This window comes from Girardinichthys multiradiatus, chromosome 11, assembly GCF_021462225.1.
Source record: "Girardinichthys multiradiatus isolate DD_20200921_A chromosome 11, DD_fGirMul_XY1, whole genome shotgun sequence".
Taxonomy (NCBI): domain Eukaryota; kingdom Metazoa; phylum Chordata; class Actinopteri; order Cyprinodontiformes; family Goodeidae; genus Girardinichthys; species Girardinichthys multiradiatus.
Window position 1 is genome coordinate 23,091,635 of NC_061804.1, and position 19,732 is coordinate 23,111,366.

The following is a 19,732-nucleotide window of genomic DNA, read 5'->3' on the forward strand; positions in this document are numbered from 1 at the left end:
GTTGTGGGGCTGTTAAGGTGACACACCTTTTAAACATTGCGTGGCGGTCAGGGACAGTGCCTCTGGACTGGCAGACCGGGATGGTGGTCCCTCTTCATAAGAAGGTTGATCGTAGGTTGTGTTCCAACTATAGGAGGGTCACACTCCTCAGCCTCCCTGGTAAAGCCTATGCCAGGGTGTTGGAGAGTAGAGTCTGGCCGATAGTTGAACTTTGGCTTCAGGAGGAGCAGTGTGGTTTTCATCCCAGCGGTGGGATATTGGACCAGCTCTACACCCTCTACAGGGCACCCAAGGGTTCATGGGAGTTTTCCCAACCGATCCACATGTGTTTTGTGGTTCTGGAAGGGGCATTTGACTGTGTCCCTCGTGGTGGCCTGTGGGGGGTGCTCCAGGAGTACGTAGTCAGGGGTCCTTTATTAAGGTCTCTGTACAAGCGGAGCAGGAGTTTGGTCCGCATTGCCGGCACTAAGTCAGACCTGTTCCCGGTGCATGTTGGACTCAAGCAGGGCTGCCCTTTGTCACCAGTACTGTTCATAACTTTTATGGACAGGATTTCTATGTGCAGTCAAGGGCCAGAGGGGGTCTGGTTTGGGGACCAGTGGATTTTGTCTCTTCTTTTTGCAGATGACGTGGTCCTGCTGGCCCCCTCTAGCCAAGACCTACACTATGCACCGGAAAAGGGTGGCCTGTCCTCTTCAGGTTGGAGGGAAGTTCCTGCCTCAAGTGGAAGAGTTTAAGTGTCTCGTTCACGAGTGAGGAGAGAATGGATCGGGAGATTGACAGACTGATCGGTGCCGCTGCCGCAGCAATGGGGACGCTGTGCCGGTCCGTTGTGGTGAAGAGAGAGCTGAGCCGAAAAGCGAAGCTCTCGATTTAAAGGGTCAGTCTATGTTCCTACCCTCACCTTTGGCCATGAACTTTGGGTCATGACTGAAAGAATGAGATCCCAGATACAAGCGGCTAAAATGAGCCTTCTCCGTAGGGTGGCCATGCACTCCCTTAGAGATAGGGTGAGGAGCTCGGCCAGCCAGAAGGAGCTCGGAGGAGAGCCGCTGCTCGTCTACTGAGTCTGTTGCCCCTGCAACCCGGTCCCGGACAAAGTGGACAACTTGCGAGTATGGGTACAAGAAAATTCTCACAAAAGTGTTATAAGAATCTAGTGAGAGAATTCTGTCTGCACTCTGGAGGTATTTGACAGAAATCTATAATTCCTATAACAATAGGGACAGAAATGTTTTTTTCTAATAAACCCAAACAAACTAGAATTGTGTGTACAGCAAAATCTGAGGATGTCAATTAAACTGAATCTGTTTTGAAAACTTTCAGACAGGCTTTCACTCTGCTTTCAAGAGAAAGAATTTCACACTCTAAGAGGGTTCATTCTTTCAAATCTTTGCCTGATTTTAAAGATAAACTTGTAATAAATCATAAGAGGTATCAAAACAGCATTTTCTTTAAAGAGTCAACATATTTGTCTGCAATTAAAAGTTAAGGTGGAAATATGATGACACATCAAGGCCTCATTTTACGTGAGTTTTGAAATCTTTTCAAAATGTTTCAAATTACATTTCCATGATAAATCTCAATGCAACTGGATGTAATGGCACACACTGCGCTTCCGACCCACATATTTTGTAATATGAGGTAGGGGTGCACTCTTCCCTTCGGGCTGCCATAAAGTAGCGGTTTTTAATGTTGGCAATATGGACAGTTACCCAGGGCACCATCAGAAAGGGTGGGCGCACAGGCACCAGATTAAAAAAAAAACTAATGTATCTGTCCAACTTATCTGAACAAGTTTTGTATTGTTTCTTTGCAAGTGCAGTCAATAGGGAGTTGGTGTCTGCTTGCTGCTGAGAATAGGGAGAAGGAGAGGCTTTCCTAGGATGCCATTAATGTGACAACCACCACTATTTTAAGTTGATAGAGAAAAACTAAATTATTAAAACAATGTAGAGGTGGAGAATATGCGCCCCCATACAATGCATTCGGGACTTGTAATAAAGGCAAAGCTATTTATTGCTAAGGAAGAAACCAAAAAAGAAAGTTGGCAAAGGTCAAAATATCACACTTGTGGATCACGTCTAAAGTTATTCTACAGTCCATCCTCAACAGCATACCATGGTCTTTATCTACCTTATGTTGTCCTGTGTAGAGCCACCACGTCGAAACAGGTTGGCCATGCTGCTGGAGGACTTGCCAGCCTTGGCAGCCTTCTTGGCATCGCCCACATGCATTCGCACAACGGTGGAAGTAGTGAAAGCGCTCCGTACATTCTTCTCCGGTTTGGCAAGCATGATGTACACCTGACAGTAACAAAAATAACAACATGTAGCAATTAGTGTCCAAAGATAAATACAGAAACATAGCTCTAAATGCAGGTTGAATATGTTTTGTGCTTGTTTCTTACTTTAGGGACAAACATGCAGCAGAGAGCCACTGTAGCACTGAGACTCACGCTAAAGCACATGGTTATGATCTTGTAATTAGAGCCGAAGTAGATGGGCACGAAGGCCAGCCAGATGATACAGGTGGTGTACATGGTGAAGGCGATGTACTTGGCCTCATTGAAATTAGCTGGCACGTTACGAGTCTGTAGGAGAAAAAGACAAAGGAAATTAAGACAGAGCTGCCTGCACTACCTTGCAAAACTATGCTTTTTTCACATTAAAATCACAAACTTCAATATATTTTATTGTAGCGCAGAAGTTTGAAGAAAAAGGATACATGACCTTCTAGACTCTTTGAATTACCTTGATTTAAAAATCCGAAAAGTGTGATACCCACATATAAAATCAAGTGCAGCCAATTATTTTCAGGTTTATGGACTCAGAAGTCTATTAGATAACATTAAAGAACAAACAGCATCACGAAGACCAATGAACTATTGTGTTCCTTGGTCAGGGGTGCAGCATGGTTAGAACATAAATATCTCAGGCTTTAGACATCCCACAGAGTCCTGTTCCGGCCAACGTTTAAAAGTGCTAACTGGTGTTGCACAACACAGGCAAGCCCTACCACAACATGACTGGACAATGAAAACATTTTCTAGAGAAGCGGCCAAAATGCCCTTGGTAACTTTGCATGAGCTGCACGGATCTGCACCTCTGATGGGAAAATATGTTGACATTGCAATTGTTATTCATGCCTTCTGCAAATATCGAGTTAATGGAAGAATGGTATGAAGAAAGCCATTGTTGAAGCAAAGCCGTAAGAAGTCCAAATGGTAGTTTCTAAAGCAGAAAACATCTAAAGGAAGGTGCTTTTTCAGAGGAGATCAAAAATTTGCACATTGACCTGCATGCTAAGCACTATGTGTGGCAGAAAACTAACACCGTACATGACTCAGACCACAACATCTGCCACCAGGAAACATTATGGTGGCAGCATTATGCTCTGGGGATGTTTTTTTATTCAGCACGGACACTTTTCACATTTTTACCTGTAAATAAAACCCTGAAAGCCATACACCCTTCACCTTTCTTTTGACAGTAATGGACTGCTTGTGTTGATCCACAAGATAAAGTCTAAATAATATAGATTGAAGTTTGTCATTGTAATGTGACAACATTAAAAGGTTCTAGAAAATTTTAAAATACTTTTGCAAGGCACTGTATAGATACAAATATTCAATAACAGGTTTTCTTATGGAAGTTCAGTAAGACACTAACTAATGTATTCCTGAAGTACCTTGAAGGCATAAAAGGTACAGCTGAGAATAAGCAGGCCATTGTAGCCCAATGGTGCCACTACTCCCAAGGTGGTCAGATTGCAGATCAAATGTACCTCACGGATACTGGGGTAATCATAGATCACCTAAGAGGAGAAAACAAAAGTATCTCTCTATTGATTTAAATAAAGGTCCACTAATATCATCCACTATAATGCTAGCACACATATGCATACGTACCTCTGGTGGCTCTATGATAAGAAGTGTCACAATAATCCCCAGCTGCAGCAGTATGAGTAGGAAGGCGATGACCAATTGTGCGCAAGCGGACATAAAACGCGGTTTCTTGGTGCAGATCTTCTTCTTGCTGCCTGCCAGAATGCGTGCTATACGGTTGGTCTGGATTAAAAATAGATTAAAATTAATATGGGTGTTTCAGCTACAATGAACGAGGATAACACTTCTCAACGTGATTCGTGTGAATAATAATTTTTCTTGACCTGAAATATCAGTCGCAGCCCACGCTAAGATTTTAAATGTTTGGCTTGCTTTTACCTGGCAGTGCTCCAGCCTCTGAAGCTCAGTTATGTTTTGTTTGTTGCTAAAACCAAACAGGACATATTAACAAAAAAAGTCACATTGTGGATGCAAAATTTATTGTTTAACTTTCAAATGCTAATGGTCCAGCTTCGTAAAGAAAATTTTCTGGTTTATGTCTCTTATGCAACATGAGTATATGAAACAGAAGCTCAATCATATTTATCTTTCAAATACAATACTTAATTTCAAATCAGCTTGATAAAAAGTGTAGAACTGTAGTGCTCCTGTGCCATTCTATGGTTTTATCAACAAAGGTGACATCAGATTAAGCTAATGGACCACAAACAATAAGCTTTATCTAAATGTTTCACAGGAAGTAACAGAAATCAATGATCATACTTAATTTTGCATATTGTTCCTCTGCCTCCTAGTTGACGAGAGTACCTTGGTAACTAAAGCTGAGTAGCTCATGGCAGGGGACAGACCGATCCCCAGCCGTTGCAGGTAGCAGTAGACAATATGTGGCTTGGCGATGAGGCTAAAGGTGCACACGTATCCCAGACATATTCCGGCGAGAATGATGTAGCAAAGCTCTCGACTGGATGACTTCACCACAGGAGTGTCCCAAAACCTACACACAAATAAAACATCTAGGTTGCCTGAAGTAGAAAGACAATAGATTAATAATATTGCTCAAACTGTTACAAATGTCTGGTTGCAATGATGTTTACCCTAGATGTTCACAAATCCCTTTTTGGCTTCGATATGTGTTTAGAGGATTTTGTTTATTTAGGCCATATCAGTAATTAGCTTTGACCCAGAATTTGGGGTTTCATTTTAGATTATATTAAAACATAATTCTAAACTTGAGTTATTCAGGGCAGACACAACAGATTCACATTAAAAACTAAAACTTGAATGTATTTTAGTCACATTTTTTGTGACAGACCAACATACAAGTCCCTATAACTGCTAAGTGGGGGGTAAAACATGCCTTTCTTACAAACTAATCTGCAAAGTGTGGCATCCCTTATTGAGTTAAGACTTTGTGGAATAAACATTTCACTACAGCTACTGTACATCAGCAAAGCCTTTGTGGTTTGTCTCAAATGGCTTTACCAATCTAAAGACTGACATTTTTAGTTTGAGCTCAGTCAGACTTGGACCCTGCCTCTCGCCTGAAGACTGCTGGAGATAGGCACCAGCTCCCCTGTGACCCACTACGGAATATTGAATGAATATTATTTTATCTAAATTTTTTCATTAATATTCTGGCTGTATATTTAATATTTTTGTACTGCTTGCTTTGCATCCTCTAACATTTGTTTATTTGTATTTAGTGGCATTCATCTTTCAATACACTCTTACCAGTTGTTTTGTAAGGTAACCCCAAATTCTATGCCTTTTATTTAATAAGGCAAACTTACGAGGCAGTTTTCATGTTTCAATGTATTTACAAATCTTTTTTTTTACAAAAATCACTCATTTGTTCATTTCATTAAAATAGTGCATGTATTGTCTGTTGTTGAGGGGTTAAGAATAAAACAAATTCACTACAAAATTGTTTTCAAGTTTTACATGTATATCTAAAAAAATCCAAAACTCCTTTCATGTTAAAATAAAAATTAGAAGTAGCCAGTTTATCCTAAAATTCGTTCGTTCGTTCGTTCGTGGTCTTCCGCTTATCCAGGACCGGGTCGCGGGGGCAGCAGACTCAGCAGAGACGCCCAGACGTCCCTCTCTCCAGACACCTCCTCCAGTTCCTCCAGGGGGAGCCCAAGGCGTTCCCAGGCCAGCCGAGAGACATAGTCCCTCCAGCGTGTCCTGGGCCGTCCCCTGGGCCTCCTCCCGGTGGGACGTGCCTGGAACACCTCCCGAGGAAGGCGTCCAGGAGGCATCCGGTATAGATGCCCGAGCCACCTCAACTGGCTCCTCTCAATGTGGAGGAGCAGCGGCTCTACTCCGAGCCCCACCTGGATGGCCGAGCTCCTAAAATTATTAACCCAATATGGATGTATGTAAGCAAAACACACAAACTAAAGAACATTTATGGTTTTAACAAAAAAGGACAAGCTGAGATTTGGGCAATCTATCCTTCCTACTTGATGAAGACAGAAGTAACAAAAAGTGTCGCCATGAGGCCCAGACAGGCGAAAACCACAGCTGCTATTGGCTCAGGATCCCCCCAACGCACATATTGGACTGGAATTGGAGCACAACCTGAAGAGAAGCATCAGTACACATTTAATAGTATGTAAAAATAATGACAACTTAATAAGGGTAAATGCAGCAAGATGTTTACTCATACTGAACGCTTCTTTGGACATGCAATGGCTGGAATAATAATTCGAGTCATTTGGGCATGCAGCACTAGTGCATAGAGTAGCAAGTCTTATTTTTATGTTACCCATTATGTGCTTTACATATAACTGTGTCTATAAGAGTATAGTTGGGCACAAAAGAAAATCGGAAATTGACTTTTTCCTCTCATGTCTTATTTAAAAATCATGTATGACTGAATTACTGAGACAAAAGATGTTTACCAGTGAGGTCATCTGTAGGCCAGTAGCCCAGGACACAAGCTCGACAAGTGTACTCATCAAAGACAAATTCGTTCTCCTTGCAGGGAGTACAAGTCCAACAGCAGCTTACCTCTCCTTTACGAATCACCTGGAAACACATGCACACACAGGCACGCAGCAGAATGAAAGGGTGGAAAGGTCTCAAAGCTCCAGTAGCACTTTACTGTAGCTAATCTTACACTCTGACCTCTCTGAAAGACAAGGAAATTAAAATATGTTCGCCATGGGAAACAAAGAAGACAAAAGGATTTAGAACATCGTTGAATTATATTGTTAAAGCAATGTAATTTTCTGTATAAGGAAAATGGAAATGGTTGATTTTTCAGTGTGGAGTTTGTATATGTGTTCTCTTCTACAATGACAGTTTAAATACAGTTTAAACCACTTAATCCTTCTATAGCAGCTATCTAACTATGTAGCATTCATATTCTGTACATCTCCCCTCAAGTAATTTTTGCTGTTAAAATTTTTTACTAAATTCAGTTTTAAATCCTTTGCATATTAATGTCTATCTTTATTTAAAGAGTAGAGCTATGGTGTCTTGAGAAAGAATTCACACCCCTTGAAATTTTTCACATTTTATCATGTAACAACCAAACACTTTAATGTATTTTGTCAGAATAGTTTCTAATAGTTATCTAATGAAGAGTGCTTTTAAAATGTTCTTACAAATAAAATAGAGCTACAGTACTAGTAGCAAAACTAATTCTACTAGATTTATACATCTATAAACTAATCATTTCACCCATTCTTCTTTGCAAAATAGCTCAGTCAGATTAAATGGAGAGCATCTATGACCATCAGGAAGGAATTTGGTTTAGGGAAACAAGTTCAGACCAGGTTAGAAAAAAACTGTCACAAGATTTAGTAGCTTTTAAATCTTGAGTAATAACTTTCATACAGGGTGCCATATAGAGATACAAGTCGCAAGCTGGAGAACTTTGGGATGATTCAGAGGAGGAAACAAGTTCCCCTCCATACAAACAGGATGAAGGAAGCTAAAGAAAGGCCAGATGGGAGATGATTAATGCCTGAACAATAGCATGAGCGGTATCTCTAGTGGGGTATTTTATTATTGTCATGATTAACGCTGTGAACCTGTGGGATCAATTTAAAGCTGGAGCGTGGGTTGTACTTGACAGGTTTCCTCACAATAAATGCTGTCATCTATAGTGGCTATTACACAGAGGCGTAGTTAATACTCCACTGGGCACTATTACTTCAAACTCTTTTCACACAACAAATAAGTTGAGACATATGCGTCTTTGTAGCACTCAGGCCCATTATGTGAAGAAACGGAGGCGGACTGGGGGACTGGAAAGATGCAATGTCTTTTAGAGGTACATTTAATACAAATCAATGCCAAACTGCAACATGGTGGTATGCAAACCATGAAATTAATTTATTTTAGACTAGAGACTTACAGGAAACTAAATATTGTGTAAAAATAGCAACTTTTTATATCTGAGACATGCCCTATCAAATTCAGTATGACCCCAATACTGATACAATTCATGGATCAGCTCTGTCAGGCTAAGGCCACATATCCATCCATCAATAAAGATGGTCATGGCCATGGTCCTGTGTCATACTTTAGCTGATTTTACTCTGGAAGTTTAGGCTTTATGCCAAGAAATCTTACACGCCAGAACATTAAAATATACATGATAATCTCATCCACTGTATAAAACAAATGTTTCACACATATCAGTAGTATTTTTTAGATTGGACATATTACTTCAAGTTTAAACAAACAGAAGGAGCTTTTCACAGAAACCTACTGTCAGAGGATGGTCTGTTCTTTGCAGAATGACTGCTGTGCTGCTCAGCATCGCTTTCTTGAGAGAAAATGAAAACTAGCAGTGATTTTTATTATGTGTTTTGTGCAAACATTAAGTGTGGCAGAACTAATGCGAGAAATCCTGATCTCTACAAAGGAGTAACTTCAGTTGCAACAGGGAGGCTAAGTGAATCACAGAAATTGACTGTATTTAATTTCATTTTTGTAATTTCAACCTCTATCTGCAATGGAACATGTAATACTTGGAAATCTCCAAAGCCAGTTTTAAGACTTTGACACAAGATAGAACTTTTACAATCTAGAAAATACACAATGACTGCTGTCACAGTTAGCAATGCTAACTGTACAAATCATAATATAGAGCTGTTAAAAAATCTTATGTCTTATTTGACTTTGTTTCACAAAAAATATACAAGCTTGTATTTTATTTAGCTGTTTGTTGTTATCTTTCTCAATCGATCACATACAAACATGTTGTAATGGTGTAATTGTGTCTCTAATAATAGTGTTCACAGCAGAAAGGCTTGTTAAATTGCATATTAGTAAGGGATTTCAAGACAATTTTATTTACATTTATCATAATAAAGTCAAAGAGTTGAGAGCTTTTGCTGTACAGCCCTTCTCTCAGCACTGTTTTCAAATGTAATATATCGGTATTGACAAATATCTAAATGTAGGCATCCTGAGAATCTTGTATAAGAGCATCTCTATTATAAACAGATTGGAATTCAACTCTTAAAACTTCACTGAATTTAAATTGAAATCATACCTTGATCTGAGCCTTTTGGCAGGGCTCAGAGCAGACTGATTGGATAATTTCGCTACTGTTGCTCCATATTTCCTGATCGTTCATCTTTAAACCACCCTGATCCCAACTTCCCACATGGATGTAAGCATACTGGTCCACGCCGATCTGCTTGAAGTTCATGATTTCATACCTGCAGCACACATGAGCACGTTTGTATAGTTTAACACTATCCATCTCTTCTCCTTTCTTTGGTCTTCATTAGAGTCCTTACCTGCCAGGTGAGTCTCCATTCTGGTCAAAGTGGATGGTCTCTCCAGATACACCAGTAAAGTTGGTTCTCATCAGGAAATCCAGCAGCTTGCGGCCATCTATGGGCCGCATGTTTTCACACAAACCCTTCAATTAAACAAAATACAGTAAATGTCACAATCAGTAAAATAATCTGGTCAACACAATGTTGAGGTCCATACCTTATATCCTGGACAGAGAGCTTGCTGCATGGCATGTAGGCCATAAGCCATTGAGTAAATTGCATTTATGACGAAACCCATTTTTGTATCTTGGGCGTACTGATGTCGCAGTGATTCTCTCCCTGTGGCAAACATTATTTCACTGTTAAACATCGACCTGTTCAGTTTTTACAAAATTTACTCAAATCTAGTACGGTTAAGGCAACAATTCAATTTAATGCAGTCGTTGGCAGATTAAAATCTTTAAAGTAGATGTAAGGAGCATGTTTTTGTTGTACTAACAGCTGCAAGTGCGGTTGTACTTTGTGCTCTCCTGCAGATGTCCTCTCAGGCGACACTGGAAACGGTGCTGCCAGAATTCAGGAAACCACGGGTTTCTCAGGTTGGAACCAGGCTTCAGGTTCAGGTAATAATCATCGAACCAGTTCACATGAGCTGACTTTAGCTTTATGGTGATTCCACCAGCGGCCTCCATCTGATAGCCATCAGTTACATCATACCTGTCCGCCCATCCATCGCTTAACAGAGAAAGGCAAACAAAAAGCAGGCTGTTAGAGGAAAAAGTGGAACTACTCAGACTTATTTGATGTTTCCTCTCAGATTTAATGCTCCATTTACCTTTTGATTAGCAGCAAACCAACAATTTCAAATTGTGACAAACAATCACTAAGTGCATCGTTACGGAAACCATTCAGCAGGTGAAACACTTAACACAACAGTTTGAACGTCTTGTTAACTGATTTTCATTTTTGCAACCAGCAAAATTGTTTAGAAGGCACTGTCACCTCAGCAAAAGTTGCAGAAAACCTTTTGCCTTCTATTATAAGTGATTGAGAAAAACAGAAGCTAAATCTGACACTTATTGGCAGAGAAACGAGAACACATACTGTACATTTGTTAGCAGCCAATATACAGATGTGTAAAAAGCTTTAAAATGAACTCATCTTTTATTGAAGTATGTTTAAATCTTACTCAAAAATCTTTAAAAGTCCAACCCTTAATTTAAGTACATTGTTTCAGTGGGGAAAAACTGAAATGTTAAGAAAAAGTTGCTTTTAACATAATTACCAGTAGCAGAATTATTGGTACCCCTAATAATCCTTTAAAATAAGTGTAGCTAAACCATTTTAGCATCTGATTTTTTCAGTTGATTCAGTTAATCTGTAACGTCCTGGGATATATGACCTAACACAGAAGCCACTGGCCACTAGGCTGGGCAAGAACCTATATTAATCTTCCCGTCATACCAAGTAATTAGAATGGAAGGGAGGATGAAAAAAATCTTCAAACGTCATTGTTTAAGAACTGCAAAAAAAGTGGCATTTTGGGATTGCAAAGTCTCTATTACAACTATTAGATGCTATCTAGAAGGCTATCGATTCTTTAGGAATAATGCCAGAAAGAAACCTCTGCTGTCTACTATTACAAACAAAAATGTTGGCTTTAGCTAGAAATGTGTGCGCTAGAAAGATGAGACCAAGATTGAGCTTTTTGACAGTCCACAATCCAGGTAGGTTTAGCATGAAAAAAATGAATATGTGGAAAAACACTTCTGGCCCAATATGAAGTATGAAAGAGATGATGCTGTGAGCTTGTCCTGCATGAAAAAACAGACAAACATATGAGATTTTATTAAAACAATTTATGCTTAACAAGGAATTATTTTCCTCAATGAATAAATGTACCCAAATTAAAGGTAGGATTTCTTCTAAATGTTCAGTTTTACAATAAGAGCTACATTTATTTTAAGGCTGTTTATGCATTATCACAAGGGGTGCCAATAAATCTGGCTGGCAATGTAATAAGTGATAAAAATAACGTGTATCATCTTAAACCTGCTTTTAGCTTTAAATTTTAGACCCTGCAAAACTGCAAGAAAGCTAGTATTAACCTGGTGTGAACCTGTCATAAAAATGTTAGAGTTTGCAGGCTGAGACTATTTCAGAATATTTAGTACTCTACCAATAATCTGAAAGGCTCAGTTCTTAGCCCTGATTAAATCTAAATGTAAGTTTAACTTCGTTTTCTGCTGACGCTATCTACATCAATACATTAAACATGGTAACAAGGCAGATACAGAGAGGATAAAATCTCAAAACAGAATCTGTCTGCATTCCAGGTGAGAAATTTTAAAGCTTAAAAATGTTGGCTAAAGTAAACGATAAGGCTTAAACTTAAATTAAACTGTCATTTATAAGTCACAAAGCAGTGTTTTGAAAGGTTGGTGAAAGCTGACAGAATGAAAATGCATTTGAGCTGACCTGTCGATAACAATTTCTCTTTAGGAAGATATATGGATATATTTTACAAAAGGCTAGCAGGTAACGATCTCTCAGATCTAGTTAGCTTAAACTTCAGTAAATTTTCTGAACAGAAAAAAAGAGAATCAACTCCCTTTGCACCAATTAGGCAAGTTTTTCTTCCTTTGACATGTGCTGACTGGGAACTTCCCATAGGAGCTGCAGATATGCAGATTTTAACCCAGGTGTCTGGTCTTCAATATTTTAATTTTAAGTTTGCTCTCATTTCTATAACTTCATCTGCTTGTAACAGATAAACACTCAAGGACAGAGTGCTTGCTTACCGCTTAATATATGCCACCCACAACTAAGTTTTATTCTAATGATATAATTATATAATTCTATCTGTCAATGGTCATAATGTCATGACTGATTGGTGCAAATGTGTCCTTCTAGCTAACTTAAAGAAAAAAAAAACTGTGAAGGAAGTCATTTTCCAAAACCTTCTTTAACCAAGCTGGAGTTATACAACAGTGTGTGGGTGTTTTATAATGTCTGAAACTGGTGAGGTAGGAGATCATTTCATAACACATCCTTAGAGAAGCGAGTACAGAAATTGTGCACTGGCATTAAAAAGGCAGGAATAGATTTGAAAAGCATAGAGGGCTTTGACCCTGGATAGTTTGAATCACTGTTCAACAAGCGCTCTGAAACCCACACATCGACCTAGCAGGGCAGCATGCTGCATACGGCGTGTTGCTATACCACCTACATGCCTGAAGACACATTTACACACACACACGCACACACACATACACACACACACACACACACACACACATACACAGACACACACACATACACAGACATCTTGCACTGCTTTTTCATACACTTTAGAGCTGCCTTTTTTTAACAATCCAGAAGCAAGGAAGATGTTATTTTTTGCTTAAACCGAGCAAGAGGGAAAAAAAGACTAAACATCAACAACTGTCTGATCTAAATGAAGTAAAAGCTCTCCCCGATGACTTAAGCAATCTCAGCTGCTGTGTTTCTGCTCCAATGGCTGCATTTGTGGGTGGAAAACCAATGAGGGATCACATTGCATTAACAGTAATAGAAATCCCATGTGATTAACATGAGTTCTTGTGTGAAGAAACTGTGCATGCAGCAGTCAGAATCCAGGGTGGAGATTTGTAACTCACACAACTAAACTAATTGTGGTGCATACTTGTAAAGTAGAAGGAAAATGAAATATGGTCTTCAAAAATTTTAAAATATTTAAATTTGAAAAGTGTGGCTTGCAGTTTATACCACCACCCACCCCCCCCCTTCTGCCTTTCTAGAGACCAAATATTTTGCCCATTAATCTTTGCAAAATAGCTCACGCTCAATCAGATTGGATGGAGACTGTCTCTGAGCAGCAATTTATGACAATTTAAAAGTCTTTTCACAGATTCAGATTGGGGTCTGAACTTTGACTACACCATTCGAACACACAAATAAAAAAATTTTCTTTTCTCAAGGTTTTTACAGCCTTTAACAGCTTCTCTTGCAGAATTGCCCGGTATTTAGCTCCATCCATCATGCATTCAACTCTGCCCAGCTTTTATGTTCCTCCTAAAAAAAACTCTGCTTAGCATGATGCTGCCACCACCATGTTTCATGATGGAGATATGTTCAGGGGGATGTGCGGTGTTAATTTTCCACCACACAAGGTTTGCATGTAGGCCAAAATGTTCCATTTTGGTCCCTTATGAATGGAATACCTTTTTCTGCATGTTTGTTTTGATTCTTACATACTTGAGGCAAACTACAAAGAAGACTTCTTGTGGCTTTATTTTAAAAACAGATTTTTTTTCTGTTTTCCATAAAGTCAAGATTTTGTTGTGTACGTCTAAAGATGTTTTCACCTGAAAAGTGGATCTCTAAAGCCCCTCCAGACTTGCAGTGGTTCTCATGGCTGCTTTTTTTAATTGATGTTATCCCTAACCATTATTCCACTGCCGTGTCTTGATAGGTTTGCAGTTGAATCATACTCTTTCAGTTTTTGGATGATAGACCAAACAGTGTTTACTGAGATGTAAAACGTTGGATATTGTTTTTTTAACCTAATCCTCAAGTTTCTCACTGACCTGTCTGCTGTGTTTCTTGCTCTTCATGATGCTGTTTGTTCAGTAATGTTCACTAACAAACCACTCAAGCCTTCACAGCTGTATAAACACCCATAGGTGGACTCTTTGCAGGAATTAGATGACTTCTGAAGACAATCTGTTGCACTGGATTTTCTTTAGGGGTATCAGAAAAAAATGAAACAGGATACAAATAGCAATCATTCTCTTTTAGCCTTTTATTTGGAAAGGTATGAGTGGTATGAGTGGAAAATACTCCCATTTCATTTTTTCTGCAAAAATGCGAACAATTCCTACTTTTTATTTCCTTTTATGAGATATAGGCCCGGACACACAACACACATATGCAAAACTGGCAACAGGTCACTAAACAGAGTAAAAATTAAATTAGGCAGGAGCAATCAATAAAACTAAATAGATTTAAAAATCAAAGCTGTCAATTAAGTAAACATTGATACCTGGTATAGTGATTACATGAAAAGGGCAAATTTTGTATCTGAGAAGCATATCTCAAAATTTTAAACCTAAAACTTAAAATCAGCAAAGAAAATGCTAACTATTTGGCTGGCATTATTAAAAATAAATAAACAATGGCACCACAACTACAGTATTTAGAACCTGTGTGAGCTAATGTAAAGTATAGCGAGTTGTGTTTTTGCAATATGTAGTTCAAGGTTATTTTACATTTCCTGCTGTCAGATTTGAGCGACAGCCTACATATGTGGCTCCTAATGAGGAAAGGCATTTATAGAACACCAGGGATGGGAGCGAGCCAGAGAGCTGAGCCTTAAAATAAAACACGTTATTCTCGGAGAGAGACTGGAACCTCTCGATAGATCCATCGGCCCTCCTCCACTTGTTTTAATCTCCAATGATTTTAAATGCATTTTTTTCCTGAATGTTTTCGCTCAATCTTTGCCTGATTTTCTTTTTGAATAATTTGCAGTTGTATAATATGGTAAAAAGGAGGTTTGTTTTACTGTATTAAAACCGAGAAAACAGCTTTCTATAACTTTTTTTTAAACACGGATAGATAACACAGTCGTTCTCTTCAGATTGGACAATTTGATTTTTTTTTTTTTTGGTCACTGATCCTTTATCATGTGCTTTGCATACATAATAAATCTGATTATAAAAGATTATATAGAAAAAATTGTCACTGCTAGTCACAGGAATATCCATACCCCTTAAACCTTTTCAAATATTGGCACAAAACAGTTACAAACCTCAATGTGTATCACTGAAATTTTATTTGACATCTAACCCAAAGTAGCATATCTTTGTAGAGTAAAAGGAAAAAGGATATGGTTTTCAGAATTTGTTACAGTTGAAAGTCTGAAAAGGGGTGTGTGCATTTGTTTTCAACCTCCCTGAGTCAATACTTTGTAGAACCACCCATTGCTCTAGTTACAGTTCAAATTATTTTCAGGTATGTTTCTACCAGATCTACATTCTTCTCTGCAAAATAGCTCATGCTCACTCAGATTGGATATAAAATGTCTCAGACTCTCTTTTACTTGGTCGTTCCAAAACAGGAAATGCATTGATATATATCACATTGTGGCTCTAGCTATATATTTGTCCTGCTGGAATGTGAGCCTCTTCTCCAGTCTTAAACATCTAACAGATTCCTGTTCATTATTGCATTGCATTTAGCTCCACTGATATGACCCCGAGTTCTGACCAGCTGAGAAAAAGCATCCCCACAGCATGATGCTGCCAGCACTATGTTTCACCATGTGTGCTCAGGGTGTATTGCAGCGTTATTTTTCTGACATGCAGCCTTTGCATGTTGGCAAAATACCACAATTTGATCATAATACCTTCTTCCATATTTGCTGTGTCTCATACATGAATTTTAGCAAACTACAATCAGTGCTTCTAGTGGCCTTCTTTAACAACTTTCTGCTTGCGACTTTTCATTAAGGTCATACAGTCAAAGTTCTGAAGTACACAGCTAGTAGTTCTGTCAACACATTTTCGCATCTGAGCAGTGAATACCTGCAGATCTTCCAGAGTTGCCATAGACCTGTTGTTATGTTTATTATGACATTTAATTAAACACCAGTGGACTCAGTTTACTAATCAGGGTATTACTAAATGCAACCTATTACTTTTTATGTGCAAAAATGTTATATACCTTTTTTTTTACTTCACATTTTTTGCACTACTTTGTGCTGGTCTATCATACAAAATCTCAATAAAATACATTAAAGCTTGTGGGTGCGATGTGTCAAAATGTGCAAAAATTAAAAACATATGAATACTGTGAATGGAAATACCAAAGAATATGAAAATACCTTGAGGTTTCCTGGTTACCTTTAAGCTGAAAGATGCAATGATGATGAGGATGAGAGGACAAAGATGGCCAAGAAGATCAACATATACATCAGGATGGATGATGCTGGACATCTGATGAAAGTCTGAACTGGAAAGCAACAAGACTGTGAATCTGGAGGCACAAACTTGGCTTCTGTTATTCCCTAGAAAAGGCAAGTGAAACACTCAGCGACAAGACATGCAGCCAAAAACTTTAAATGATAGATTTTCCTGCTCACCTTCCCACCAGCAGAAACTCTCCCACCAGGCGCTGTCGTCTCATCGCCATCAAAATGCCTCGGACTGTCATACCCTCGCAAAAGCAGGCCACCACTCTGGCTTTAGGTAGATGGCCCCTGAGTTTTTGCAGCAGTTTGTCAAAGTTGTGTTCCCCTGCATTACTGTATATTTTGTCAGAATGGGCAATGCAGATCCCCTCTTTTGCTGCCATGTCTTTGAATGCCTCCATGCCGCTCTCACCATAGTTACCTACAAAGGGAAGCAAAATGTTGACAACATGAAGTGAGGTGTCTGTTACGCAATCTGACTAAATGAAATGGAACAACTGGGACTTTTCTTGACAGAACAATGCCTTTTTGAGAAATACTTTAGTGGCATCTATTCAAAATTCAAACAAATTTCTTGTAGGCACCATTTCTTCTGTAGGCTCACATGTATGACTGCTGTACAAGAAAACAAAGGAATACACTTGCCAGCACAGCACTTGAACATGTGGTAATTTTGTTCTTGTCATGGGAGTTGCTGTCGAGTGATTGACATCGCTGTTATTCCTGAAAAGTGGGTCACCTAGTTTCTGCTGCTGTGCAAGTATATACCAAAATTATTATTATTTACTGGGTCATAAACTTTGCCATTAGTTCATAGAACCAGAGTGCAGTGCTACAAGCAGATAAATGAAAGAAATGCCCTGATGACTAATGTCCATTATTAATTTTATCCAACCCCAGCAAATACATAGCCTATTGAATTAATAATTTTAATACAATAGAGCCATTAGTCAGTAATAAAGGACAACACTTTTTAGATAATTAGATTTTCTCAGAGATATCTGGTTGTTTGAAAAACTTGGTTGTTCTCCATTTTGGTGATAATCTTATCCCAAAACTAAATTATGTTTTCAGTAGTAAAACATACAATAGAAAGATCTTTACATTCTTAAAGTGCTGAGGATTCATAGGAGTTTATTTGCCCAGTCCATGTTCTTTGTTGATCTGGAGAAAACTTAAGAACCGGGTCACTCTAGGCATTTTGTGGGAAGTCCTGCACGAGTATGGGGTACCTGGTTTGCTTTTAAAGGCTATCTTACCCTGCATGCCCAAAGCAAGAACTATCTTCACATTATCATTATTATTATTTGGTGGTCATTGAAGGGATTTTAAGATATAATCAAGAAGGTGTCAAGTTTGAGAACATCAGTGTATCATTTTTACTTTTGCCATGACCCCAGGGGCACTGGAGCAGTTCACAGCTGAGCGTAATCCAGTCATGATTCTCGAGCCAAAAAGGTACTACTCCCTCCAGGAGGAGTTTAAGGATCTTGGTGTATTATTCACTAGTGATAATAGGACAGAACAGCAGACGAAAAGATGGATTGGGGCCTTGTCTTAAGTGATGAAGCCGTTATTCTAGTCTGTAGTGCTGAAGAAAGACCACTGCCAAAAATCAAAGAACTCAATTTAGTGATCTGTCTACATTCCATCCCTTGCCTATGGTAACGAAATATGGATTATAACTAACTGAGCAAGATCTTGGAAACAAGTGCTTGAAATTAGCTACTTCTGTAGGAATGCTGCACAAGACCACTGCCTACTGGAAGCTGGGAATAAATTATTCATTATAATTTTCAAGGTTTTCTTTATTGAAGCTACTGACTACATTAGGTCTTAGAACAGAGAACAACATTTGTTAAATAACGGAGCTTTTTCGAAACTGTAATCAACACAAGTCTGTTATTTATTATATAATACAAAATAAAATCCAATTTAGACTCAGCATTTATTTAGACACATTAATAAACAGTGGTTAGAACACACTGAAATATCAAAAAAAAAAAAAAAATACAGTATCAAGAATTATACACTGGCAGCACATTTGTTTCTGAATAAACAGGATTAGTTGTTTAAGGACTCCTCTGTGAAAATAGCCTTGTGTGTGGATTCCTTGTGTGTTCTGCCAGGTTTGGGGGCTTACAGTTCAAAAGGAAGGAAAATTATTTTGGGATGCCATGTGTCCCCTTGTTTAAAGCACAGGAATGTTCTAATTTTAGACTTAGCCCTCTTAAAATCCTCTATATCCTACCATATACAAAGCATTTCTGTAAAGAAAAGCCTAATTTTGGCTATGTGAAGTAAATCATATTCTAATATATGTTATAGCTTTGCTGTTTGTTGCAATGAAAAACCTAAACCTACTGACACTACAAGCTCAGAACATTAAAGATACACATTTTACAAAAAATATTTACTGTATTTGTTGTTGCAGTGATGCATCTTGCAAACTGAAAATGCATCTCAGTAAAGTGGAATATTGTGAAAACTTTAAGTAATTTCACCAATTCCATTTACAAAGTGTTAATTTTGATAATTATGGTTTACAGAGCTAATGAAACCCAGAATGCAGTTCTAGAAAATTTTAATATCTCATAACATTTATAAGAAAATTATTTTTATTACAAAAATGGAATGTTAAGGCCATACTTTTGATTACACAATCATTGGGAAGATTGCTTGCTAATGTAGAATATAAACTATCTATGTGTGTAACTGGAATGTGCAGATAGAGGAGAGGGGAGTAAAGCATAGGGAGTGAAGATAGAGGTCATAAATTGGTTGAAGGAGAGGGGATTACCGGATGGGGGTGAAGAAGATAGGGGAGGATAAGCTTGCTAGAAGAAAATAACCAGAAGCACTCCTTATTTGGATATAAGGAACTGTTATGCTATACATGAGTGACATGATATATGTATATGTTGAACACACCCCTGAGACGTAATAAAACGAGCTGGAAGCGGAGAGAGACCAGAGTTGGGCTCGCAGGTGTTTGGCTGGGGCCTATCTCTCACTCTGCGCAGAGGCGAACATAAGCTGATTGTACTTTGTGTTTATTTCACTCTTTTGAAACCTGTGCCCAAATCAACGGAGCAGAGACGGCTTCGACAACTTGGGGGCGTCGTCCAGGATTTGGAAGAACAGGTGAAAAATTGGGATCACTGA

At 38.6% G+C, this 19,732-nt stretch overlaps 1 protein-coding gene across 1 annotated transcript in view; it reads right to left on the reverse strand.

Annotated features, from left to right (window-relative positions):
* The window catches only part of grm5a (glutamate receptor, metabotropic 5a), a 45,951-nt gene that overhangs the window by 7,482 nt on the left and 18,737 nt on the right, over positions 1 to 19,732 (reverse strand). The window contains exons 6-17 of the mRNA XM_047378972.1: positions 16,739 to 16,988; positions 10,094 to 10,329; positions 9,812 to 9,933; positions 9,613 to 9,737; positions 9,363 to 9,531; positions 6,754 to 6,880; positions 6,313 to 6,430; positions 4,655 to 4,841; positions 3,911 to 4,069; positions 3,691 to 3,816; positions 2,411 to 2,593; positions 2,137 to 2,306 (exon numbers count right to left, since the gene is read on the reverse strand). Coding sequence (XP_047234928.1) covers positions 2,137 to 2,306; positions 2,411 to 2,593; positions 3,691 to 3,816; positions 3,911 to 4,069; positions 4,655 to 4,841; positions 6,313 to 6,430; positions 6,754 to 6,880; positions 9,363 to 9,531; positions 9,613 to 9,737; positions 9,812 to 9,933; positions 10,094 to 10,329; positions 16,739 to 16,988 — 1,972 coding nt within the window. The remainder of the gene's footprint in view (positions 1 to 2,136; positions 2,307 to 2,410; positions 2,594 to 3,690; positions 3,817 to 3,910; positions 4,070 to 4,654; positions 4,842 to 6,312; positions 6,431 to 6,753; positions 6,881 to 9,362; positions 9,532 to 9,612; positions 9,738 to 9,811; positions 9,934 to 10,093; positions 10,330 to 16,738; positions 16,989 to 19,732) is intronic.